At 38.1% G+C, this 24,176-nt stretch overlaps 1 protein-coding gene across 1 annotated transcript in view; it reads right to left on the bottom strand.

Moving 5' to 3' along the window:
- Nucleotides 1-24,176, bottom strand: part of KIFBP (kinesin family binding protein) — a 39,017-nt gene that overhangs the window by 5,153 nt on the left and 9,688 nt on the right. Inside the window, exons 2-5 of the mRNA XM_014862794.3 lie at nucleotides 21,859-21,957; nucleotides 8,095-8,174; nucleotides 7,577-7,760; nucleotides 4,869-4,953 (exon numbers count right to left, since the gene is read on the bottom strand). Of these exons, the coding sequence (XP_014718280.1) occupies nucleotides 4,869-4,953; nucleotides 7,577-7,760; nucleotides 8,095-8,174; nucleotides 21,859-21,957 (448 nt within the window). The remainder of the gene's footprint in view (nucleotides 1-4,868; nucleotides 4,954-7,576; nucleotides 7,761-8,094; nucleotides 8,175-21,858; nucleotides 21,958-24,176) is intronic.

The raw sequence follows: 24,176 nt of genomic DNA, 5'->3' as shown, positions 1-24,176 counted from the left end.
AGTGGGGGGAAAAACCCATACCCAAATTCCTACCACCCAGAGACACTCACTGCTATTATTTTTGCATATTTCTTTCTAGTTTTTTCTTATGTATTGTTTGTAGGTAAAAACTAAGGTCACAATGTATATTCAATTTTGAATATAGCTTTCTTCACATATTAAACCACTAACACTTTACCCATATCATTATCAACTCTTTAACATCATTTTTAAGTGTAGCATTACATACAATTAAATAGATGTTTCATACTTTATCTAACAATTCTTCTAATACTGGGTATTTGCTGTTTCCAATCCCTTTATTACAAACAACACTAAACAGGAAGATCTCTGTGTATAAATCTATGTGGGTTTTGGATGATTTCCTCAGGACAGATTCCTAGAAGTAGAATTTACTGGGTCAGAGTTTACACCACTTAAAATGTTCTTCATACATACTGCCGCATTATTTTCAATAAATACTCTAACCAACAATATATGAGGCTATTCAATGAAAGAATTTAGAAAACATTAAACATTGTGATTTCTTTAGCTTTCTGTTTTGAAGAGTGTACACAAAATGACATCCCACTGGTGGTTTAGTTTTTATGCTTTTTGGACAAGTGCCTTTTAGACTTTAACCAATCTACAAGTAATTCAATGTAATAAATAAAAGGAGAAACCCAACTATTTAATTTGATAAGGTACATTCCTGTAACTCTTCATAGCCTCTATATTCTTCTGAGTCACAATGATAAAGAAGGTTGTGACATTACAAAACCTGTTTAATGACTCAAGCACACTTTTTTTTTTTAATTGAAATATAATTGACACATAACATTATATTAGTTTCAGGGTACAACATAGTGATTCAATATTTTATATATTGCAAAATGATCACCATAATAAGTCTAGTTAAGATTTGTCACCATAGTTATAAAAATGTTCTTTCTTGTAATGAGAAGTTCTAAGATCCACTCTTAGCAAATTCCAAATATGCAATACAGTAGTATTAACTATAGTCACCATGCTGTACATTACATTCCCATGACTTATTTATTTTACAACTGGAAGTCTGTACCCTCTGACCCCCTTCACACATTTTGCCCACCCCAACACCTCTGGCAACCACCAATCTGTTCTCTGTACTATCTATGAATTTGTTTTGTTTTGTTTTCTAGATTCCACGTATAAGCGAGATCATACGGTGTTTGTCTTTCTTTATCTGACTTATTTCACTTAGCATATTGCATTCAAGGTCTGTCCATGTTGTCACAAATGGCAAGATTTCCCTTTTTTTTTAACATACCATTGTAATAACTAAGATTTTTTTTCACTTTCCAAGAAACAATTTTTGCCCCTATTAAGAATGCATACCTTAGGCATTTCAAACATCTTATTAGAAACCAATGCCCATTATCATAAGATTCACAGACTTATTCCCAAACTTAATGTTGTGGGTTTGATTTTTATCTGTCCTTATTTCTAAGCCCTCCCAAGGTTGCCAAGTCTCCCACCCAGCTCCAGAGGCAGCTTTTCATCTCAAGCCAGCAGAGGTCGGGTCAGTGTAGTTCTGCTCAGGCAGTGGAGTTACAAGTTACAGGCTTGGAACAATCCTGCTTGGGTTTGAATGAGAGCTCTGCCCCTCACTATCTGTGTGACATTGGGCAAGCTGTTGAACCTCTCTGTGCTTCAGTTTCCCCATGTGTAAAGTGTAGGTAGTAACAATGACTGTCTGAAGTGTTGCTAAGAGAATTTAATGAGATGGTGCCCACAAAGAACTTAGGACAGGATCTGGTACATGTGGCTATTCAACACTTTTTTCTTTTCTTCTTTTTTTTAGCTGAGGAAGATTCGCCCAGAGCTAACATCTGTGCCAATCTTTCTCTACGTTGTATGTGGGTCACCGCCACAGCATGGCTGATGAATGGTGTAGGTTGGCGCCTGGGATCCAAACCCATGAACCCCCTGCAAGATCAGGCCATTGAAGTGGAGCACACCAAACTTAACCACTACACCACAGGGCCAGCCCCAACACCATTATTAATCAAACTGGATTAACAAAAGAATTGCTCACATTCTTAGAATACCTAGTTTAATTAAGATATGAATTCTATAATTCATGTCTATACATGGATCCTTATGAAGTGGTTGAAAGCAGTTTCCTCTAATTGTTTATAAACATTTACTTTCATCACCTTGCCTATGCTGTGGTCTCTGTTACCAATTTGTCAAAAATTCCAATTTAGTGGAATCCAAATTGAAATGGATTTCTCATGAATTAAAAGTAGTCCTGAGTGGAAGGAATCCCTCAAAATAATGTTTGGAATGACACAGGTGGTTTAATCAACAGCCAATTATTTCATTTTGTAATTCAAATCCCATGTCCAGTTTTACCAAAATATTATTGTTACATCTGTGGAAGGAATTCCTTTTTGCAAGGAAAAATTTATTCTAAAAATTTTCATGGTTTAAATTATTTTGGTTTTCACTAGTATTTTTCAAAAATCCTTCATAACATGAAGTAATGTTTTTGGTCACTGTGTTAGATTTAATGCAGTATTGCTATCAATCTGCATGCTTTCCTCTGTGGTCTTCCTTTTTGGGTGTGCCACCAACAGCACCAATACCAGTCCAAGAGTCGTGCTGCCCAGTTCTGCAGGGAGAAAATCAAGCTGCTCAGCTCTCAGGCAGCACGGAAACAGCCCTGATGTAAGTCACTAGTGGTTTGGATTATCTCCTTCAGATGAACATTCCTTTCAGTAGAACAAGTGGGTTTTATCCCCAACGGTAAAACTTCCTACCTAGATTCTCTCACAAGGAAACAACGTACAGCTGATTCTCATTATTCATGATAGTTATGTTTTATAAAATTGTTGTGAACACTGAAATAGCAAATGCTGAAACTCCTAGGGGAAATTCAGGAGTAGGTTCCTATGAGCTGTTGGTCACAATATTTTCGTCAACTGATTAATATGTAATCTTATTTTATGTGTTTGTTTAAAGACACTTTATTTAAAATACACCGTTTACTCACTAACAGTGAACTCGCTGCCGGAGCGCTATAACTTCACCGTGCCTCGACGAAGCCTGTGGAACGCTGTGTTTTCTGTCAGGCAGGAACATGCTTCCGCCTTCACATGCTTACGAACACTAGCTCGCACTTCAGCACTACACTTGGGGGCCAGTTTAAACAATGAAATCACTGACAAAATGCACAAAAAAGTGGAAAACGTGGCACTAAATAGTCTGCAAAAAGGATACTTATTTACAGTGTGAATGACCGTAGAAGCGCCCTGAGGACTAATTTTGGGGTTACAACTCAATTGTAATAAGTAGGCAAATTCACAGATACAGAATCCACAATAATGAGGATTGACTGTACTTAGGAACCTGCACTTAGACATGAAGTCCTTGAGCTTTCCTTTGCAGAAATGGCTTGTGGATCTGGGTACTTGACTTCCATAAGGTTTGGAAGCAAATGTTACTGCACAATACCTTAGTAAAATGTGCTCAGGTGCCCTGCCTGTGTAGGCATGTTACTGATTTTGTAACAATGGAAAGTATCAATCTTTTTTTTTTTAAATGGAGGTATAACTGACACATAACATTAGTTTCAGATGTACAATATGATTCAATATTTGTATATATTGCAAAATAATCACAATAATTCTAGTTAAAATTCATCACGATACATAGTTACAAAATTTTTTTTCTTGTGATGAGGGCTTTTAAGATCTACTCTCTTAGCAACTTTCAAATATGCAATACAGTATTATTAACTATATTCACCATGCTGTACATTACATCCTCATAACTTAATTATTTTATAACTGGAAGTTTGTATCTTCCTCTAAAGATTTCCTTCTCTGTATGGCTGAATAATATTCCACTGTATATGTACCACATTTTCTTTATCCATTCATCCGTTGATGGACACTTAGGTTTTTTCCATGTCTTGGCTACTGTAAATAATGCTTCAATGAACATGGGGATGCAGATATCTTTTCAAGTTAGTGTTTTAATTTTCTTTGGATAAACACTTAGAAGTGGGATAGCTGGATCATATGGTAGATCTATTTTTAGTTTTCTGAGGAAACTCCATACTGTTTTCACAGTGGCTGCACCAGTCTGCATTCCTACCCAAAGTGCATAAGGGTTCCCTTTTCTCCACACTTCTCCAACACTTGTTATTTCCTGTCTTTTTGATAATAGCCATCCTGACAGGTGTGAGGTGATATTCTATTGTAGTTTTGATTTGCTCAAATACACAGGTTAACTGTGATTTTTAAGACTAAATAAAACACTATTAGAAAAAAAGCTAGATTTTTGGACACATCACTTAGGTAGTATTCTAACCAAAATGTATAATCTGAATCTTAGCATAAGGAAACATCAAACACCAATTGATGGAAATTCTATGAAATAATTGGCCTGTATTTTTCAAAAATGTCCATGTGACGAAAGAGAAAGAAAGGCTGAGGAACTGTGACAGCTAAACACAATATGCAATCTTGAACTGGATACTCTGGTACTAGAAAACAATTGCTATGAAGGACATTATGGGGACAACTAATGAAACAGAAATATGCATTATAGATAAAAGAATTATATCAATGTTATATTTCCTGTTCTATGACCATGTAAGAAAATATTCTTATTCCTAGGAAACACACACACTGAAGTCTAAAGGGGTAAAGAAGCCTAATATCCGCAATCTTCTCTCATGGTTCAGAAAAAAAAACGTGATTGCAAATATTAAAAATTAATGAATTTAGAAGGGCATATGGTAGTTTTTTGTTCTGGTTTTGAACTTTCTAAAGTTTAAAATTATTAAAAAATAAAGTTTTATAAAAGCTGTATAGCAAAGCATACACACATAAACTTACTGTCTTCTGTGGTTGAGATCTTTCCAGTTTGACCAAAAATGACATTAGCAGCTGATAAACAGTGCCTCGCCTCCATAAAGCACAGCTGGTGAGGAAAAAGACAAGAGTAAATGCAGTTATTACATAGCCTTATTTGCAACTGGTATTTGCATAAAGTCTTTTAATAAGGGAAAAGCTATAAAGTCAGGTAAAATCACTACTAAGGAGACCCTGTGTGGTTGCTGAACACTAAGAAGGTATTTAAGACACATTGTAGTATTATCTGGTTAAAAAACTACCTCAAGGATTAAAATGACAATGCCCCCAAACTCTTAATGTTAATCCAAACTGGCAGAAAGACAAGTGCTGACTGCAAGTTAGCTTTCCTCCAGTAATCACTGAGTGTACAAGGGCTGCCACCCTCACTCAAAGCGCCTCGGTCTCTCAGCTTCAGTCTAAACAGCTAAAGTTCCATGAATGATAAATTCTTAAACCATTTACATTCTGTCAGAGGCTTTAAGGTTTAATTTATTTCTCTAGGTTTAGAGGTCCCTTTTTCATCTACCATCCAAAGGCAAAAAGGATAAATTTTGATAGGAAGAGATTCCTGTGTCCTAAAATCTGTGGAATTTACATATAGTGAGGTTTCCTACCCAGTTTTGAAGTCAACAGATTTCCACAGACAAACTTTATGGAACTGCTTTACCAACACACTTGAAGCCTTCATCATTCAAATCTGGGCATGGTAAATTCTCAAACACTCGGAGAAGATCTCCTTGTTCATATAAACACTTTGCATTTGTCACGTTAAGTCACAGGACCACCCAGCAGAAGCACAAAGTTAAAGTCCAGCTTTTAGTCAGAAGCCACCCTCATTAAAGACAATCTCTACTTCATGTTAGTAATACTTGACTTTGCTAAGATTTTAATGGTTGGCTATGACTTTAAAATCTCAGCATTAAATATATCTCTCCATTACGGCAAATTCAGAAGCCATCCTCAAAATAGCTGGGGACCATATGTAGTATTAGCCCAGCAACACCTATGGATCAAAACGTTGGTGTTAAACCTTGAAAACCAAAAGAAAGTTAGCTTACATAAAGAAGCCCTAATTGTCCCTCAATAACCCCTTACACATCACCATCACTTCAGCTTTGTCCAGATTGGCTCCCTGTGAGCAACCACTGCTAACACAGTGAGTGCCCTGTGCCCTGTAGGTGGCTGGTAAATGTGGGACTTTAGCCCCTGCAAGGTAGGGACTCACCAAGTGCAAAAACTCATGACTGGAACCACATGAAGATGACAGTGATATAAATGAAAATTGCATTTTTTAAAAACATGGTTCAAATCTTTCTGCAATATAACTTAGCTAGCTGTAACAAAAACTTATAAAACATTTTGGTAAAAAAATAAAAGCGCAGGGTGGGGGAGGTACTCATGAAAATTACTGCATGCTCCCATAAGCAATGCTTAACAACTTTAAATTTTTAATTACGCAGTAAATTAGCATCTAATTTTCTTAGTACTATTGATATCCATGGAGTTTTAAGTGTTAATTAAAATCACAGAGAATATATAATTTTAAAGTTGCTAAACAAAACAAGGGGCCTCCAGAAGCTATAAAAAAGGTGCCACAAGCAGAGGCAACCACATAACACTTTTTGATGATGACCACAATGACATGGATTCATGAGAGTTAGATTTAACTGAATGCTCTGACATACGCAGTAGCGTTACTTACACGCTTGATCTTAGACCAAAGTCCTAGAAGCGATGCTGCAGTCACCACAGCCCTTTCTCTCCTGCTAATAGCTTTTCTGAATGAAATTCTGTGGGACAATACTTTAAACATAGGGCACATTTACAGAACCAGCACTAAGAAAAAGCTGAGAAAGGATAAAGGCCCAGTAAGGATACGACAGCAGGCAACCAGAGAGATCTGAGAAGGAACTCTGATAAGCAAAGAATTACCAAAATTTCAGAGAGGTTTGTGAATCAGAAACACAAATGAAAGTAATTTCTATTGCTGAGCTATCTTACTCAGGATTAACAGCAAATCTGGCTAGGAAACATGGCTTAAAAGTGTTTTAGCATTAAAAACTCTTAAGGACTAAAGGAATAAATAGGTCAATTAAGAGTCCACCAACATGACTCTGAAAACAACTAAGAAGCTCAGATCTGTCCCTGTGTAATACTCCAGGAGAAGGACATCATAAAGACCGGGAACTGAGCAGAGATATTTCCGATATAGAAAAATTATTGCAGAGTTACTTCTAAAGAACAACTGAAATGCGTCACATGCTTTTATCAAAGCCCACATTTAACAGTCAGCTTCCTCAGACAAATTCTCATAGCTACCAGATTACCACTGTTTAAAGATAAAGTTATATCTACAAGATAAAATCTGCAATGTAAGGTAACATCTCACTAAAATGAATTGAGATAACTTGCCTATATCAAAAAAGAATTGGTCTTAGGTAACACATAATTTTAGGGGCTAGCAACAAGACAAGGATAAAACTCAGTATTTTAAGATTCAAAAGGATTAATGCAACAAAAAGCTACAAAATTTTACTCCACTAGCAAATTGGGCTGCATTTTTCTGTCCAATTTACATCATAAAATACAAGCTACCTGTTTTTAAAAGGCGACCTTGTCAAGGTACTATTGCTTCTATTTTTATGCACCCTATCAGTAACTTTGTTAGACAACTACTTCAAGAAGCTTACCTTATTGATGTAAAATTGTGACAAGGTAGCAGCATTAATAGCCCACTCCATGGGATGGTAGGCATTGTGTTCAAGCTGGCGTTTTAGGGTACTGTGGCAATAATGAGCAGCCTTCTCAAACATTTCCATATGCTGGTAGACTTGAGCCAGGTAATAGAGATTATGAGTGTAAACCTTCTCAAATCTATGAAGAAAAAAATTAATATTTGCATAATGGTTTATAATTTATAAGGACTGTCATATATATTTATCTTGATCCTCTCACCAACCCTTTCAGTTGGGTACGGTCATTCTATCTATTTGACAGATAAGGAAACTGAGCCTCAGATTTGAACAGGTATCAGATTTGAACACATAGCTAGTGCATGTAGCAACTGGAGGTTTTAATCCATGTCAGAATCCACATTCTACAACCTTTATGAGCATTTGAAAGAGAAAACATTTGTGCTTTTTTGAACAATCATCTTATCTACACTATGTGGAAATACCTGTGAAGGCTGGTTTCTAGACCTACTCACCTTTTTGATCTCTCTTGTTCAGTAAGTTTCTCTTCTTCAGGAAGAAAATGCTCAGTAGGATCAAGAGGAGGACTCCCAATCTAAAATTAAAGAAAAACAACACTAAAATTTTGCTGTGAACACCAAGCGCCCTCCTCTGGAGGAACTGGAGAAATCACATTTTTTTTTTTTTTTATTAACGTTATGATAGATTACAACCTTGTGAGATTTCAGTTGTACATTTTTGTTAGTCATGTTGTGGGTACACCACTTCCCCCTTTGTGCCCTCCCCCCACCCCCCCTTTCCCCTGGTAACCACCCATCAGATCTCCTTGTCAATATACTAACTTCCACCTATGAGTGGAGTCATATAGAGTTCATCTTTCTCTGACTGGCTTATTTCGCTTAACACAATACTCTTGAGGTCCATCCACGTTGCTGTGAATGGGCCAATTTTGTCTTTTTTTATGGCTGAGTAGTATTCCATTGTGTATATATATACCACATCTTCTTTATCCAATCATCAGTTTCTGGGCATGTAGGTTGGTTCCACGTCTTGGCTATTGTAAATAATGCTGCGATGAACATAGGGGTGCAAGGGACTCTTGGGATTTCTGATTTCAGGTTCTTAGGATAGATACCTAGTAATGGGATGGCTGGGTCATAGGGTATTTCAATTTTTAACTTTTCGAGAAATCTCCATACTGTTTTCCATAGTGGCTGTACCAGTTTGCATTCCCACCAACAGTGTATGAGGGTTCCTTTTTCTCCACAACCTCTCCAACATTTGTCACTCCTGGTTTTGGATGTTTTTGCCAATCTAACGGGTGTAACGTGATATCTTAGTATAGTTTTGATTTGCATTTCCCTGATGATTAGCGATGATGAACATCTTTTCAGGTGTCTACTGGCCATATTCATATCTTCTTTTGAGAAATGTCTGTTCATGTCCTCTGCCCATTTTTTGATCGGGTTGTTTGTTTTTTTGTTGTTGAGCCGTGTGAGTTCTTTGTATATTATGGAGATTAACCCTTTGTCAGATAAGTGGCTTGTAAATATTTTTTCACAATTAGTGGGTTGTTTTCTTGTTTCAATCCTGTTTTCCCTTGCCTTGAAGAAGCTCTTTAGTCTGATGAAGTCCCATTTGTTTATTCTTTCTATTGTTTCCCTCAACTGGGGAGTTATAGTGTCTGAAAAGATTCTTTTGAAACTGATGTCAAAGAGTGTACTGCCTATATTCTCTTCCAGAAGACTTATTGTTTCAGGCCTAATCTTTAGGTCTTTGATCCATTTTGATTTATTTTGGTGTGTGGTGAAAAAGAATGGTCAATTTTCAATCTTTTGCATGTGGCTGTCCAGTTTTCCCAGCACCATTTGTTGAAGAGACTTTCTTTTCTCCATTGTAGGCCCTCTGCTCCTTTGTCGAAGATTAGCTGTCCATAGATGTGTGGTTTTATCTCCGGGCTTTCAACTCTGTTCCATTGATCTGTGGACCTGTCTTTGTACCAGTACCATGCTGTTTTGATTACTGTAGCTTTGTAGTATGTTTTGAAATCGGGGATTGTGATTCCGCCGGCTTTGTTTTTCTTGCTCAGGATTGCTTTAGCATTTCGCGGTCTTTTGTTGCCCCATATGAATTTTAAGATTCTTTGTTCAATTTCTGTGAAGAATGTTCTTGGGATTCTGATTGGGATAGCATTGAATCTGTAGATTGCTTTAGGTAGTATGGACATTTTAACTATGTTTATTCTTCCAATCCATGTGCATGGAATGTCTTTCCATCTCTTTATGTCGTCATCAATTTCTTTCAAGAAAGTCTTGTAGTTTTCATTGTATAGATCCTTCACTTCCTTGGTTAAGTTTATCCCAAGGTATTTTATTCTTTTCGTTCTGATTTTGAATGGGATTGAGTTCTTGAGTTCTTTTTCTGTTAGTTCACTGTTAGTGTATAGAAATGCTACTGATTTATGTATGTTGATTTTATACCCTGCTACTTTGCTGTAGTTGTTGATTATTTCTAATAGTTTTTCTATGGATTCTTTGGGGTTTTCTATATATAAGATCATGTCGTCTGCAAACAGCGAGAGTTTTACTTCTTCGTTACCTATTTGGATTCCTTTTATTTCTTTTTCCTGCCAAATTGCTCTGGCCAACACCTCCAGTACTATGTTGAATAGGAGTGGTGAAAGTGGGCACCCTTGTCTTGTTCCTGTCCTCAGAGGGATGGCTTTCAATTTTTGTCCATTGAGTATGATGTTGGCTGTGGGTCTGTCATATATGGCCTTTATTATGTTGAGGTACTTTCCTTCTATACCCATTTTATTGAGGGTTTTTATCATAAATGGGTGTTGGATCTTGTCAAATGCTTTCTCAGCATATATTGAGATGATCATGTGGTTTCTGTTTTTCATTTTGTTGATGTAGTGTATCACATTGATTGACTTGCGGATGTTGAACCATCCCTGTGTCCCTGGTATAAATCCCACTTGATCATGGTGTATAATCTTTTTGATGTATTGCTGTATTCGGTTTGCCAAAATTTTGTTGAGGATTTTTGCATCTATGTTCATCAGTGATATCGGCCTGCAGTTCTCCTTCTTTGTGTTGTCCTTGTCAGGTCTGGGGATCAGAGTGATGTTGGCTTCATAGAATGTGTTAGGGAGTACTCCATCTTTCTCAATTTTCTGGAACAGTTTGAGAAGAATAGGTATTAAGTCTTCTTTGAATGTTTGGTAGAATTCTCCAGAAGAGCCGTCTGGTCCTGGACTCTTATTTTTGGGGAGGTTTTTGATTACCGTTTCTATTTCCTTACTTGTGATTGGCCTATTCAGATTCTCCATTTCTTCCTGATTCAGTTTGGGGAGATTGTAGGAGCCTAGGAATTTGTCCATTTCTTCCAGGTTGTTCAATTTGTTGGCATATAGTTTTTCATAGTATTCTCTTATGATCCCTTGTATTTCATTGGTATCTGTTGTGATTTCGCCTCTCTCATTCCTAATTTTATTTATTTGCGATTTCTCTCTTCTTTTCTTGGTGAGTCTGGCTAAAGGTTTGTCGATTTTGTTAATTTTTTCGAAGAACCAACTCTTTGTTTCATTGATCCTTTCTATTGTCTTTTTTGTTTCAATATCATTTATTTCTGCTCCTATTTTTATTATTTCCCTCCTTCTACTGACTCTGGGCTTTGTTTGTTCTTCTTTTTCTAGTTCTGTTAGGTGTCGTTTGAGGTTGCTTATGTGAACTTTTTCTTGTTTAGTAAGGTGAGCCTGTATTGCGATGAATTTCCCTCTTAGGACTGCTTTTGCTGCATCCCAAATGATTTGGTATGTCGTGTTCTCATTTTCATTTGTCTCCAGATAATATTTGATTTCTTCTTTAATTTCTTCAATGATGCATTGTTTGTTCAGAAGCGTGTTGTTTAGTCTCCACATTTTTGCACCCTTCTCTGCTTTTTTCTTGTAGTTGATTTCTAGTTTAATAGTGTTATGATCAGAAAAGATGCTTGATATTATTTCAACTCTCTTGTATTTATTGATGTTTGCTTTGTTTCCCAAAATATGGTCAATCCTTGAGAATGTTGCATGTGCACTTGAGAAGAATGTGTAACCTGCTGTTTTTGGATGAAGTGTTCTATATATATCTATTAAGTCCATCTGGTCAAATTTTTCATTTAATTCTATTATTTCCTTGTTGATTTTCTGTCTGGATGTTCTGTCCATTGGTGTTAATGGTGTGCTGAGGTCCCCTACTATTATTGTATTGTTGTTGATGTCTTCTTTTAGTTCTATTAAGAGTTGCTTTACAAATTTTGGTGCTCCTGTGTTGGGTGCGTATATATTTATGTGTTATGTCTTCTTGGTGGAGAGTCCCTTTTATCATTATATACTGTCCCTCTTTGTCTTTCTTTATCTGTTTTGCTTTGAAGTCTACCTTGTCTGATATTAGTATAGTGACACCTGCTTTCTTTTGTTCATTATTAGCTTGGAGTATTGTTCTCCATCCCTTCACTCTGAGTCTGTGTTTGTCTTTGGGGCTGAGGTGTGTTTCCTGGAGGCAGCATATTGTTGGGTCTTGTTCTTTGATCCATCCTGCCACTCTGTGTCTTTTGATTGGGGAGTTCAATCCATTTACATTTAGAGTGATTATTGAGATGTGGGGGCCTACCACTACCATTTTATGTCTTGTTTTCCGGTTTTCTTCAATTTCCTTTGTTTCTCATCCCATGGTTTAATCTGTTCTGATGAAGACCTGCTACTCTTTGTTGTTGTCCTCCTCTTATCTCCTCTGCTCTTGGTTTTGTAGCCCCTTTCCTTTTTTTGATTTTTCAGAAATGAGGGTTTTCCTGAGGATTTCCTGAAGAGGAGGTTTTGTGGCAATGAACTCCCTTAACTTTTGTTTATCTGGGAAAGTTTTTATTTCTCCATCGTATTTGAAGGATATTTTCGCTGGGTAGAGAATCCTCGGGTGTAGGTTTTGGTCCTTCAGATTTTTGAATATATCATTCCACTCTCTTCTGGCCTGTAAAGTTTCTGCTGAGAAATCTGCTGATAGCCTGATGGGGGTTCCTTTGTAGGTTAGTTTCTTTGCCTGGCTGTCCTTAGTATTTTCTCCTTGTCGTTGACTTTTGCTAGCTTCACTACTATATGCTGTGGAGTTGGTCTTCCTGCATTGATAAAGTTTGGAGATCTATTGGCTTCTGTCACCTGAAGATCCATCTCTCTCACCAGATTTGGGAAGTTCTCAGCCACTATTTCTTTGAATAGGCTTTCTGCCCCTTTCTCCTTCTCTTCTCCCTCTGGTATACCTATAATCCTTACGTTGCATCTCCTAATTGTGTCTGATAATTCTCGGAGAGTTTCTTCATTTCTTTTTAGTCTTACTTCTCTCTCCTCCTCTGCCTGCAGCATTTCTATATTGCCATCTTCCAAATTGCTAATTCTTTCCTCCATATTATCGGCCCTACTGTTCAGTGCATCTAGATTTTTCTTAATCTCCTCTATTGTGTTCTTCATTTCCAGTATTTCTGTTTGGTTCTTCTTTATTGTATCAAACTCTTTTGTGACATAGCTCCTGAACTCGTTGAGTTGTCTATCTGAATTCTCTCTTAATTCATTGAGTATTTTAATGATGGCTGTTTTGAAGTCATCATAATTTAGGTTATATATCTCATTTTCTTTGGGACTGTTTTCTGTGTATTTGTTATTTTCCTTCTGTTCTGGAGATTTAATGTATTTTTTCACATTGCTTGATGTTGTTGATTTGTGCCTCCGCATAGAGATAGAGTTTAGTTGCTCCTTTCACTTGTTTTTGCTGCTGTGGTGGGGGAGCAGCTGTTTATACTGCACCAACCAGGAACTCTATCCGCAGTTGCTAACCAGGCCTGGGCCCCTCCTTGTAGTCACAGTGGTCCTTTGGATTCCCTCTTCTGTCGTGGGGGCCGTCACGGGGGGGCTTCAGGCTGCTGGTGCCTACGGTTGCAGCCCACCTAGACGTGCTCCCTCCTTGGGGTCTGCAACGGTGTTATGGGCTTTTCCAGTGGCCAGGGGTAGGATCACTTATATTTGCCGCTCCGTCACTGTCGGCACCCACAAAATCTCACTTGTCCACTATGGGGCGCAGCAGAGCTATTGGCATCTTCTACAGTCTGTGGTTAGCTCACCTAGCTATGCTACTTTTGTCCCAGGGTCTTCCAGCCTTGTGGCTGCCGGTTGGGTGCTCTCTACTAGTGCTGTGCAGAGGCTTTCGCTGAGGCTGCTGTGAGCCTGTAGGATTTCCCCCTAGGCTACGGAGCTGGGTCGCTGGAACTCCACCCAGCCCCAGTCCTGTTCCCCAGGAACTCGGGGAGCCCTTTGCCCTGTCTGGAGGATAGCCAGAGATCCCGATTTCAGTGGTAGCTGGTCGGTCAGCTGCTGCCCTGCCTGATATTCTCCTCTCCGGGACCCTCCCGGTATTGTGGATGCTGGGCGTAGCCCCTCTGCTAATAGCAGACAGAGAGTTTTGTCTGCTGCCCGGGAAGAACTCTGGAGCTTCCCCTCCGGGCTGCAGGGCTGGCCTCTGGAGCTCCACCCAGCCCCAGTCCTTGGAGAAATCACATTTTAAAAGCCCAATATACTACTTTTTTTTACCAGTTCATTTTCATGTTACCCAGGAAGTAATTTTCTTAACCACAAAATCTAAGAGTCAAACAAATAAAAAAAGATTGCCTACAAGCTCACAATTGACAAAATTTCAACTGCTGTTGCAGGTGAATTCAAGCATGCTTAAAAGAAATCCACCAACTTGCTTTTAGAGATGTGTAATTTTAAGTATTGTAAGTCTTAATTTTGTCTAGTTAAAAAAAAAAAGCTCTTTTAAAAACTTACATAAGCATGACGAATAGGAAAAATGTATACATCCTTCTTCTAAACTGACCACTAATGAAAATCAAAGTTTTTAATATTTATTCTAATATTTTCTCAAGGGAACAAGAAGAGTATATAGATTATCTTCCTTCAATACAGGGACACTAAAACCAGTGATTCCATTGTTTATTGCCCTGGGCAAGTCACCCAATCTCTTGTGCTTCTGTTTCCTCATCTATATAATAAGGATAGTAACAGTACCTATACCTCATAAGGTTGTTATGAGGATTCAATGAATATAGGTGTAAATCACTTATAAACCCATCTTAAGTCTTCCAAAGGAAGAGAACTACTTGAGTGACATCAGCATCATAGTGGAGTGAGTTTTCCTGTAATCTTTCCCCTCCAATATACAACGAAAAGAACGTTTATACTCCAACAGAGGACATCAAAATACAACACAAAAATGCTGGAGAGACCCATGCAGCCAGATAATGGAGGGCGGAGAGGCTGGAGCCCCCCTTGAAGGAGGTAGAACAGGGTAAGAGAGAACTTCACTCCTTCCTCTAAAGACTGCAATCAGGGACTGCGGGCAGCCTCCAAGAGGAAAGGAACAGGGGAGAGGACATTCATTCGTGGGAACATCAAGGACTCCCAAGGGCCCTTGCAGCCTAGAGGGAAGCCCTCTACTGGGGCAAAAGCTTTCACAGAGGGTGACTTTATCAAGCCAACACCTCAGGACAGCAGACAGAGAGAGCAGAGGGAGAAAACCCTGAGAGGACGCAGGAGAAAGCGCCCCTCCTCCCACCTGTTCAGCCCAGCTCCAGCCCCTGGGATTTCGGCTGAAGACAGCTCAGAATACACGGCTCTTGACCCCCACCCAGTGGCGACAGATGGTAACTGCAACCAAATAACAACAGGATGTGAGAAAGCAGAGACACTCCCTCTAGCAATATTGAACATTATATTAGATCTCCAGACCAGAGGGAAAATGACATGTACCCAGAAATCAGTCCTGAAGATGCAGAAATATGTAATCTAAGTGACAAAGAATTCAAAACAGCTATCATCAAAAAACGAGGTAAAAGAGAATGTAGAGAAATAATTCAATGAGTTCAGGAGCTACTTCACAAAAGAGACTGAAAGTATAAAGAAGAATCAATCAGAAATATTAGAGATCAGGGGGCCAGCCCCATGGCCAAGTGGTTAAGTTCGTGCACTCTGCTTCGGCGGCCCGGGCTTTCACTAGTTCGAATCTTGGGCACAGATGTGGCACCACTCATCAGGCCATGCTGAGGCGGCATCCCACATGCCACAACTAGAAGGACCCACAACTAAAAATGCACAACTATGTACCAGGGGGCTTTGGGGAGAAAAATGAAAAATAAAATCTTAAAAAAAAAAAAAAAAGAAATATTAGAGATGAAAGACACAATGGAAGAAATAAAACAAAAGATGGATTCCCTGAACACTCAAGTGGACACCATAGAGGAATGTAACAGCATCATCGAAGACAGACATGTTGAAATGCTCCAGACAGAGGAGGAGAGAGAACTAAGATGAAAAAGAACTGAAGAAGGTCTCCAAGAAATAGCCTACTTAATTAGAAAATGCAACATAAGAATTATAGGTATTCAAGAAGGAGAATGGAGTAGAAACCTTGTTCAAAGAAATAATAGCAGAGAACTTCCCAAACCTAGGAAAGGAAATCCACGTGGAAGAGATTGCCAGATCTCCTAAATATGTCACTGTAAAAAGACCTACTGCAAGGCATATAGTAGTGAAACTGGCAAAACTGAATGACAAAGAAAGAATATTAAGGGCAGCAAGGCAGAATAAATAACCCACAAAGGAGTCCCATCAGGCTTTCAGCAGATTTCTCTGCAGAAACCTTACAGGCTAGGAGAGGCTGGAATGACATATTCAAATCTTTGAGGCACAAAAACTTTCAGCCAAGAATACTCTCTATCCAGCAAAAATATCCTTCAGATGTGATGGAGAAATAAAACTTTTCCTAAACAAACATAAGCTAAGGGAGTTTGTACCCACAAGGCCCCTCCTACAGAAATCCTCAAGAAGGCCCTCATACCTGAAAAAAAAAAGGGGGGGGGGATAAAGGGGTTACAAAGCACAGAGTAAGGTGGTAAATAGGCAGACAGAATCAGAACAGGTTAGCAAATACTCAAGCATAGTATTAAAGACAAAAGGAAGGAAAATACCAAAAACAAAGATAATCTTGTCATTTTAACCAGAAACTCATAACAGAAGATGCAATAAGATGTGAGAAAAACAACTTAGGAGGGGAGGAAGAAAGGGACTGAATCGGTTTAGTCTAAGGAAAGTAGAGGCCATCAGAAAAGGGACTATATCATCCATGAGATTTTGAATACAAACCTCAGGATAAGAACTAAACAAAAAAGCAGAACAGACACACAAATAATAAATAAGGAGAAAACAAAGAAACACAACATAAAACTACATAACTCAATTGGCAGACCAAAATACACAGGACAAGAGACTTGGGAAGTGCAGGAGAACTGGAAAATGAGTGATAAAATGGCAGCATTAAGCTCTCATATATTGCTAATCACCCTAAACGTAAATGTATTGAATTCTCCAATAAAAAGATACAGAGTGGAGAGGTGGATTAAAGAACAAGACCCAACAATATGCTGCCTCCAGGAAACACATCTCAGCTCCAATGACAAACACAGGCTCAGAGTGAAGGGATGGAAGATGATACTCCAAGCTAATGGCAAACAAAAGAAAGCAGATGTCACAATACTTATGTCAGACAAAGTAGACTTCAAGATAAGACAGGTAAAGGGAGACAAAGGGGGCAGTATATAACGATCAAAGGGACACTCCACCAAGAAGACATAACACTTATAAATATCTATGCACCCAACACAGGAGCACCAAAGTACATAAAGCAACTATTGACAAACCTAAAAGAAGACATGAATAATAACACAATAATAGTACGGGACCTCAACACTCCATTCACATCAATGGATAGATCATCCAGACAGAAAATCAACAAGGAAACAGTGGAATTAAATGAAAAGCTAAACCAGTTGGACTCAATAGATACATATAGAACACTCCATCCAAAAACAGCAGAATACACATTCTTCTCAAGAGCGCATGAAATATTCTCAAGAATAGACCATATGTTGGGAAACAGGGCAAGCCTCAATAAATTTAAGAAGATTGAAATAATAACAAGCATCTTTTCTGATCACAACGCTATGAAGCTAGAAATTAATTACAAGAAAAAAGCTGAAAAAAGGACAAAGATGTGGAGACTAAACAACATGCTATTGAACCACCAATGGACCATTGAAGAAATTAAAGGAAAAATCAAAAAATATCTGAAGACAAATGAAAATGAAAACATACCACACCAACTCATATAGGATGAAGCAAAAGCCATATTAAGAGGGAAATTCATCACAATACAGGCTCATCCTAACAAACAAGAAAAAGCCCAAATAAGCAATCTCAAACTACTCCTAATTGAAGGAGAAAATGAGGAACAAACAAAGCCCAAAGTCAGCAGAAGGAGAGAAATAATAAAAATCAGAGCAGAAATAAATGCTATTGAAACAAAAAAGGCAATAGAAAGCATCAATGAAACAAAGAGCTGGTTCTTTGAGAAGATAAACAAAATTGACAAACCTCTAGCCAGACTTACAAAGAAAAAAGAGAGAAAGCTCAGATAAGTAAAATTAGAAATGAAAGGAGAAATAACAATGGGATACCAGAGAAATACAATGGATTATAAGAGAATACTATGAAAAGCTATATGCCAACAAAATGGACAATCTAGAGGAAATGGATAAATTCTTAGACTCTTACAACCTCCCAAAGCTGAACCAAGAAGAAATAGAGAATCTGAATAGACCAATCACAAGGAAAGAGATTGAAACAGTAATCAAAAGCATCCCAAAGAATAAAAGCCCAGAACCAGACAGCTTCCATGGGGAATTGTACCAAACTTTCAGAGATTTAGTACCTATCCTTCTCAAGCTATTCCAAAATATTATGGAAGATGGAACACTTCCTAACACATTCTACAAGGCCAACATCACTCTGATATCAAAGCCTGACAAGGACAACACAAAAAAGGAAAACTACAGGCCAATATTGCTGATGAAGATAGATGCAAAAATCCTCAACAAAATGTTGGCAACCCGAATACAGCAATACATCAAAAAGATCATACATCATGATTAAGTGGGATTTATATCAGGGACAGAGGGATGGTTCAACATCCACAAATCAAAGCCATAGGGATCAAAACAGCACGGTACTGATACAAAAACAGACACACAGATCAACGGAACAGAACTGAAAGCCCAGAAATAAAACCGCACATCTATGGACAGAGGAACTAGATGATATAACTAATAAAAACTAACATTTTAGTTTTAGAAGATGTAACTAATAAAAACTAGTATTTATTGACTGCTTAAGTAGGATACATTTTATACTCACAAAAATTCTATGAAGGGGGTACTGTTACTGCCATTTATAGGTAAGGAATTTGAGATTTGGTGAGGTTAACATACACTACGCGACAGAATCAGGATTTAAACGTGGTTTGTCTGACCCCAAACTTTTGTTCTTTCTACTCTACCATCCTGGCTTCCAAGGTAATAATAGTTAAATATTTGTTGTATTTGTTGTATTAAGTGATTCTTTTTTCCCATAAAATTGCTCAAATATAGAATAAGAAAGAAAATGTAGTCTCTTCTTTCCATCCTCATTCATTCCCTTGTTCTGAATACCATCTCTATGCTGATGACTCAAAAATTATCTCCCCAGTCTGTCCCTCTCTAATTCCAGACCTGTCTGTCCAACTGCTCATCTGACATTCACAGTGTTTATGGAGTAGGTATCTTTAAAATTACTGTCCAACATTGAGCTTCTGATACCCTTCCCTTCCATACCTCCCTCCTGTAAACACCAGCTTCTTTCTTCTAGTTGCTGAGGCCTAAAACCTTGAAGATTCCTTCTCACACTCTATCTAATCTATCAGCAGATCCTGTTGGGTTCACCTTTAAATTATATCTAGAATCAGACCATTGCTATTACCTGATCCAAACCGCCATCGTCTCTTGCCAAGATTATTGCTGCAGTCTCCTAACTGGTCTTCCTACTCTCATGCCCTCTTCAGTCTGTTCTCAACTCTGCTCAAAGGCAAATCAAATCACAACACTCCTCTCCTCAGAATCCTCTAATCACCTTCCCATCTCACTCAGAGTAGACTCCAAGACCTTATGAAGACCTGTAAGTGCATTATCTGACCCTAAAGAATGAGTCAGAAAACTATCAGAAATAATTAACAACTACAGTAACGTTGCAGGGTACAGAATCAACTTACAAAAATCAGCTGCATTTCTGTACTCTAATAAACTTACAGAAAGAGAACTCAAGAATACAATTCCATTTACAATCGCAACTACAAGAATAAAGTACCTAAGAATAAACTCAACCAAGGAGGTGAAGTATTTATACAATGAAAACTATAAGACATTATTGAAAGAAACAGATAATGACATAAGGAGATGGAGAGAGATTCCACGCACATGGACTGGAAGAATAAACATAGTTAAAATGTCCATACTACCCAAAGCAATCTACAGATTCAGTGCAATCCCAATCAGAATCCCAATGACATTCTTCACGGAAATAGAGCAAAGAATCCTAAAATTCATACGGGGCAACCAAAAACCCTGAACTACTAAAGCAATACTGAGAAAAAAGAACAAAGCTGGAGGCATCACAATCCCTGACTTCAAAATGTACTACAAATCAATCAATGAGATACACCACATTAACAAAATGAGGAATAAAAACCACATGATCATCTCAATAGATGCACAGAGAGCATTTGACAAGATCCAACAGCCATTTATGATAAAAACTCTTAAAACGAGGATAGAAGGAAATTATCTCAACATAATAAAGGCCATATATGTCAATCCCATAGCCAACATCATATTCAATGGGGAAAAACTGAATGCCACCCCTCTGAGAACAGGAACAAGACAAGGATGCCCACTATCATCACTCTTATTCAACATAGACGTCCAAAGACTGAACACTGGGTACTCCAGTGTTCAGAGGTTGAGGAAATAAGGAGGAAGCATCAAAGACTGAGAAAAACGAAAAACAGACAAGTGGAAGCTAAGTAAAAGAAGTGTTTCAAGGAAGAGAGACTAATCAACTATGCCAAATGCTACTGATAGGTCAAATAAGATGAGAACTAAGAATTTACCACTGAATTTAGCAACATATAAATCACTGGTGAACGTCATAAAGACATTGATTCCTAACTCTGCATTTGAGAAATCACAAAACATATGGTTATTTAAAGGAGTGCTACACATAGCCTCAAAACAAAATTAACTGAAATCCATTTCAATTTTAGAAGACTGCCAATCTTTTTTTTTAATAGACTATTGTTTTTGAGAAGTTTTAGGTTCACAACAAAACTGAGCAGAAGGTACAGAGTTTTCCTATATACCTCCTTGCCCCCAAATATGTAGGGCCTCCTCCAGACTGCCAACTTTTAGTAGGTAAAATTTATTAAGGAAATGGATGGCAACGGTGGTTTTTCACCTTTGTAGGGCTGTGACCCACTAAAGTAAAAGTTTTCATTCTGGGTTCCCTAGGGCCCCAGAAGTTCTACGTACCTCTCTTGTCTACCCCAGTGGGGAGGGAGGAAGGTATCTGTAGTGGATTGGGCTCAGGGTCCTTCTAACCTGCTTAACCAGAGCAGCTCAATCAGTTTTAAGTTACTGCGTTTCAGAAGTTTCACAGGGGTAAAAAAAAAAAAAAAAATCATTGAAAAAAGCACTGCCCTGAAGCAGTGGTTCCCAAAGTGCAGCACCCAGACCACGAGCATCAGCAGCACCTGGCACCTTGTTAAGAATGCCAATTCTCAGGCCCCAACCCAGGCTTACTGAATCAGAGTCGGGGAGCAAGCACTCTGCTTTAATAAGCAAGCCCTCCGGCTGATTCTCATGCATGCCGAAATCTGAGAACCACTGGCTCAAAGAGTTCAGATATTTTGCTTAAATACTTGTTTGTTTTCCTTTATGCCCTACTATTCTCAGTGGAAATCAAAACAGAATTTAGATTATAAATGAAAATAGGCAAATATCAGTATTTTAGAATAACATTATAATAATATTTTCTATACAATTATATTTGGAATAAGGTTGCTATTAGACCCTATCCAAGGATTATTTTTAAGAACCCTAAAGTCTTCAACATAAAATAATTTCAGCTACTCTAGGTGACCACCTAGACAGCTCTATAGAGAGGCCTGAGTATACCGAAGAGTCGTATACTAACATTACGAATGAAGAATTCTTAACATCAATTCACCAGCTTCAACCAAACCTTAAAATTTATCTGACATGCAACATACCTCCTTCATATACTGCTTATATAGTGCTTCTGATGATTCTAGGTAAGCTTGTGCAGTTTCAATTTCTTCTCTTTCAGACCACAAGATACCCAGGTTATTCTGGAAAACAAAGCAAAGAGAAATAAATAACGACAACATAAATCTCCCAATTAAAGTAACTTGCATATTTCAGTCAATATTTATCTATCTAATGGTACTGGAGTCTGATTAACAATGAATTACTCATAGCAATATTGTCCTCATGTAGCGGTAGGCAGCCGCTAAGATGGATCCGCAATGACCCTTGCCCCCTGGTTTTCGTGCCCTTGTACACCCTCTGCCCCTTAAGTATGGGCTGGATTTAGTGACTTGCTTCTAACAAACAGAATATGGCAAATGGGACAGAAAGTTTCTTCCAAGGTTAGGTTACAGAACACTGGGGTTCCATTTTGGATGCTCCCTCTTGCTTATTTGCTCTGAGGGAAGCCAATTGCCATGTTGTAAGACACCCTACAGACAGACTCACGTGGCAAGGAACTGAGGCTCTCAGAACAGCCTGTAAGGAACTGAATCCTGCCAACAACCATGTGAGTGAGCTTGGAATCAGATCCTCCCCGAGTGAAGCCTTCAAGTGTAGCCCCAGCAGGCCAACAATCTAATGAGAGTCAGACGCAACCAGCTAAGCCATGCCTAGATTCCCGATATAATAAAAGTCTGTTGTTTCAAGCCACTGAATTTGCGGGTAAAATGTTACATAGCAATAGATAACTAATATACATAGAGACAAAGATGAGTCAGAAAATACAATGCTTTCAAAATGTCTACAATCTCCCCCAGAGACTTCTTAAAAAATGAAGCATTCTCAACAGTTACTGTTTGGTTCAAGCCTGAAGAAAGGGAGATGAGCTCACAAATTCCGATAATTCAAATTATGTGGTACGATAAATCTGAAGATGCTATATGCTCTTCCTTATCAGTTAAGTCAGATTCTTGTTTACTATTTTGAACAATAAAACATTTGTTTATATTTTCCAGAGTTCTTAAAATTATATAGCTTTATAATGATATCTAGTCAATCAAAAATCCTTCATTTGTAGTATCTTTTCTTGAATTGATCACTTCCTTTAGATTTCCACAGCACCAACTTCTTTCTACTGCCATGAAGGTGCTAAGGAGAAGTTGATTAGATTTGAGGTTATATCCTAAATAACATTTTTAAAACTAAGCCACTTTGTGTCCTTCCACATGACTCTTGTCAGCTCTGTACAGGGCAAGGAGGCCCATTTAGGTGGTCAGAACTCAAGACTGGACGCCTAGCTGCCCTTTAGACAATGGGGTTAGACTGCCTCCCATCCCTTGGGATAGTCCTTCAGGCACAAGAGTACTTCTAAGGCTGGGTTTCTACCATCTTTTGCTTACTTCCCTAGGAAAGGGAACAGAATAAGGAAACAGTTTTCAATGCACGTTCTTAAATTGGGGCTCATGAACCCACAAGATATCCAGGAAGAGAATTCAGAGTCTTTGAATGTGGATGGGGAAAATATCACAAACTTATTTTTACTATGTCCTACTAAAATTTAGCACTTCTTCCAATTAGGAATTCAGGAAACAAAATGCAACAGTATTACAGTACCTGGGATTTTGTGACCCATAGAAGTGAAAAAATCTTCATATTACAATTTTCAGATCTCTCAAAATATCATTTATATTCACTTGCTACTTTAAAATTACGGAAGTTATTAGATACCTCATTAGGTATTATTATTTAATATGTTAATAAAGAAGCACATATATTACTATATCACACATTTGTTTTAAAAAATATTTCAATAACTTCTATATAAGGATGGCCAATAGACACATGAAAAGATGCTCATCATCACTGATCATCAGGGAAATGCAAATCAAAACTACACTAAGATATCACCTTACACCTGTTAGAATGACAAAAATATCCAAAACCAAGAGTGACAAATGTTGGAGAGGTTGTGGAGAAAAAGGAACCCTCATACTGTTGGTGGGAATGCAAACTGGTGCAGCCACTATGGAAAACAGTATGAAGATTTCTCAAAAAGTTAAAAATAGAAATACCTTATGACCCAGCCATCCCACTACTGGGTATCTACCCTAAGAACCTGAAATCAGCAATTCCAAAAGTCCCATGCACCCCTATGTTCATCGAAGCACTATTTACAATAGCCAAGACGTGGAACCAACCTAAGTGCCCAGCAACTGATGACTGGATAAAGAAGATATGGTATATATATACAATGGAATACTACTCAGCCATAAAAAAGGACAAAATCGTCCCATTCACAACAACATGGATGGACCTTGAG

Source organism: Equus asinus, chromosome 2 (genome assembly GCF_041296235.1).
Source record: "Equus asinus isolate D_3611 breed Donkey chromosome 2, EquAss-T2T_v2, whole genome shotgun sequence".
Lineage (NCBI taxonomy): Eukaryota > Metazoa > Chordata > Mammalia > Perissodactyla > Equidae > Equus > Equus asinus.
This window is presented reverse-complemented; position numbering and strand designations above follow the sequence as displayed.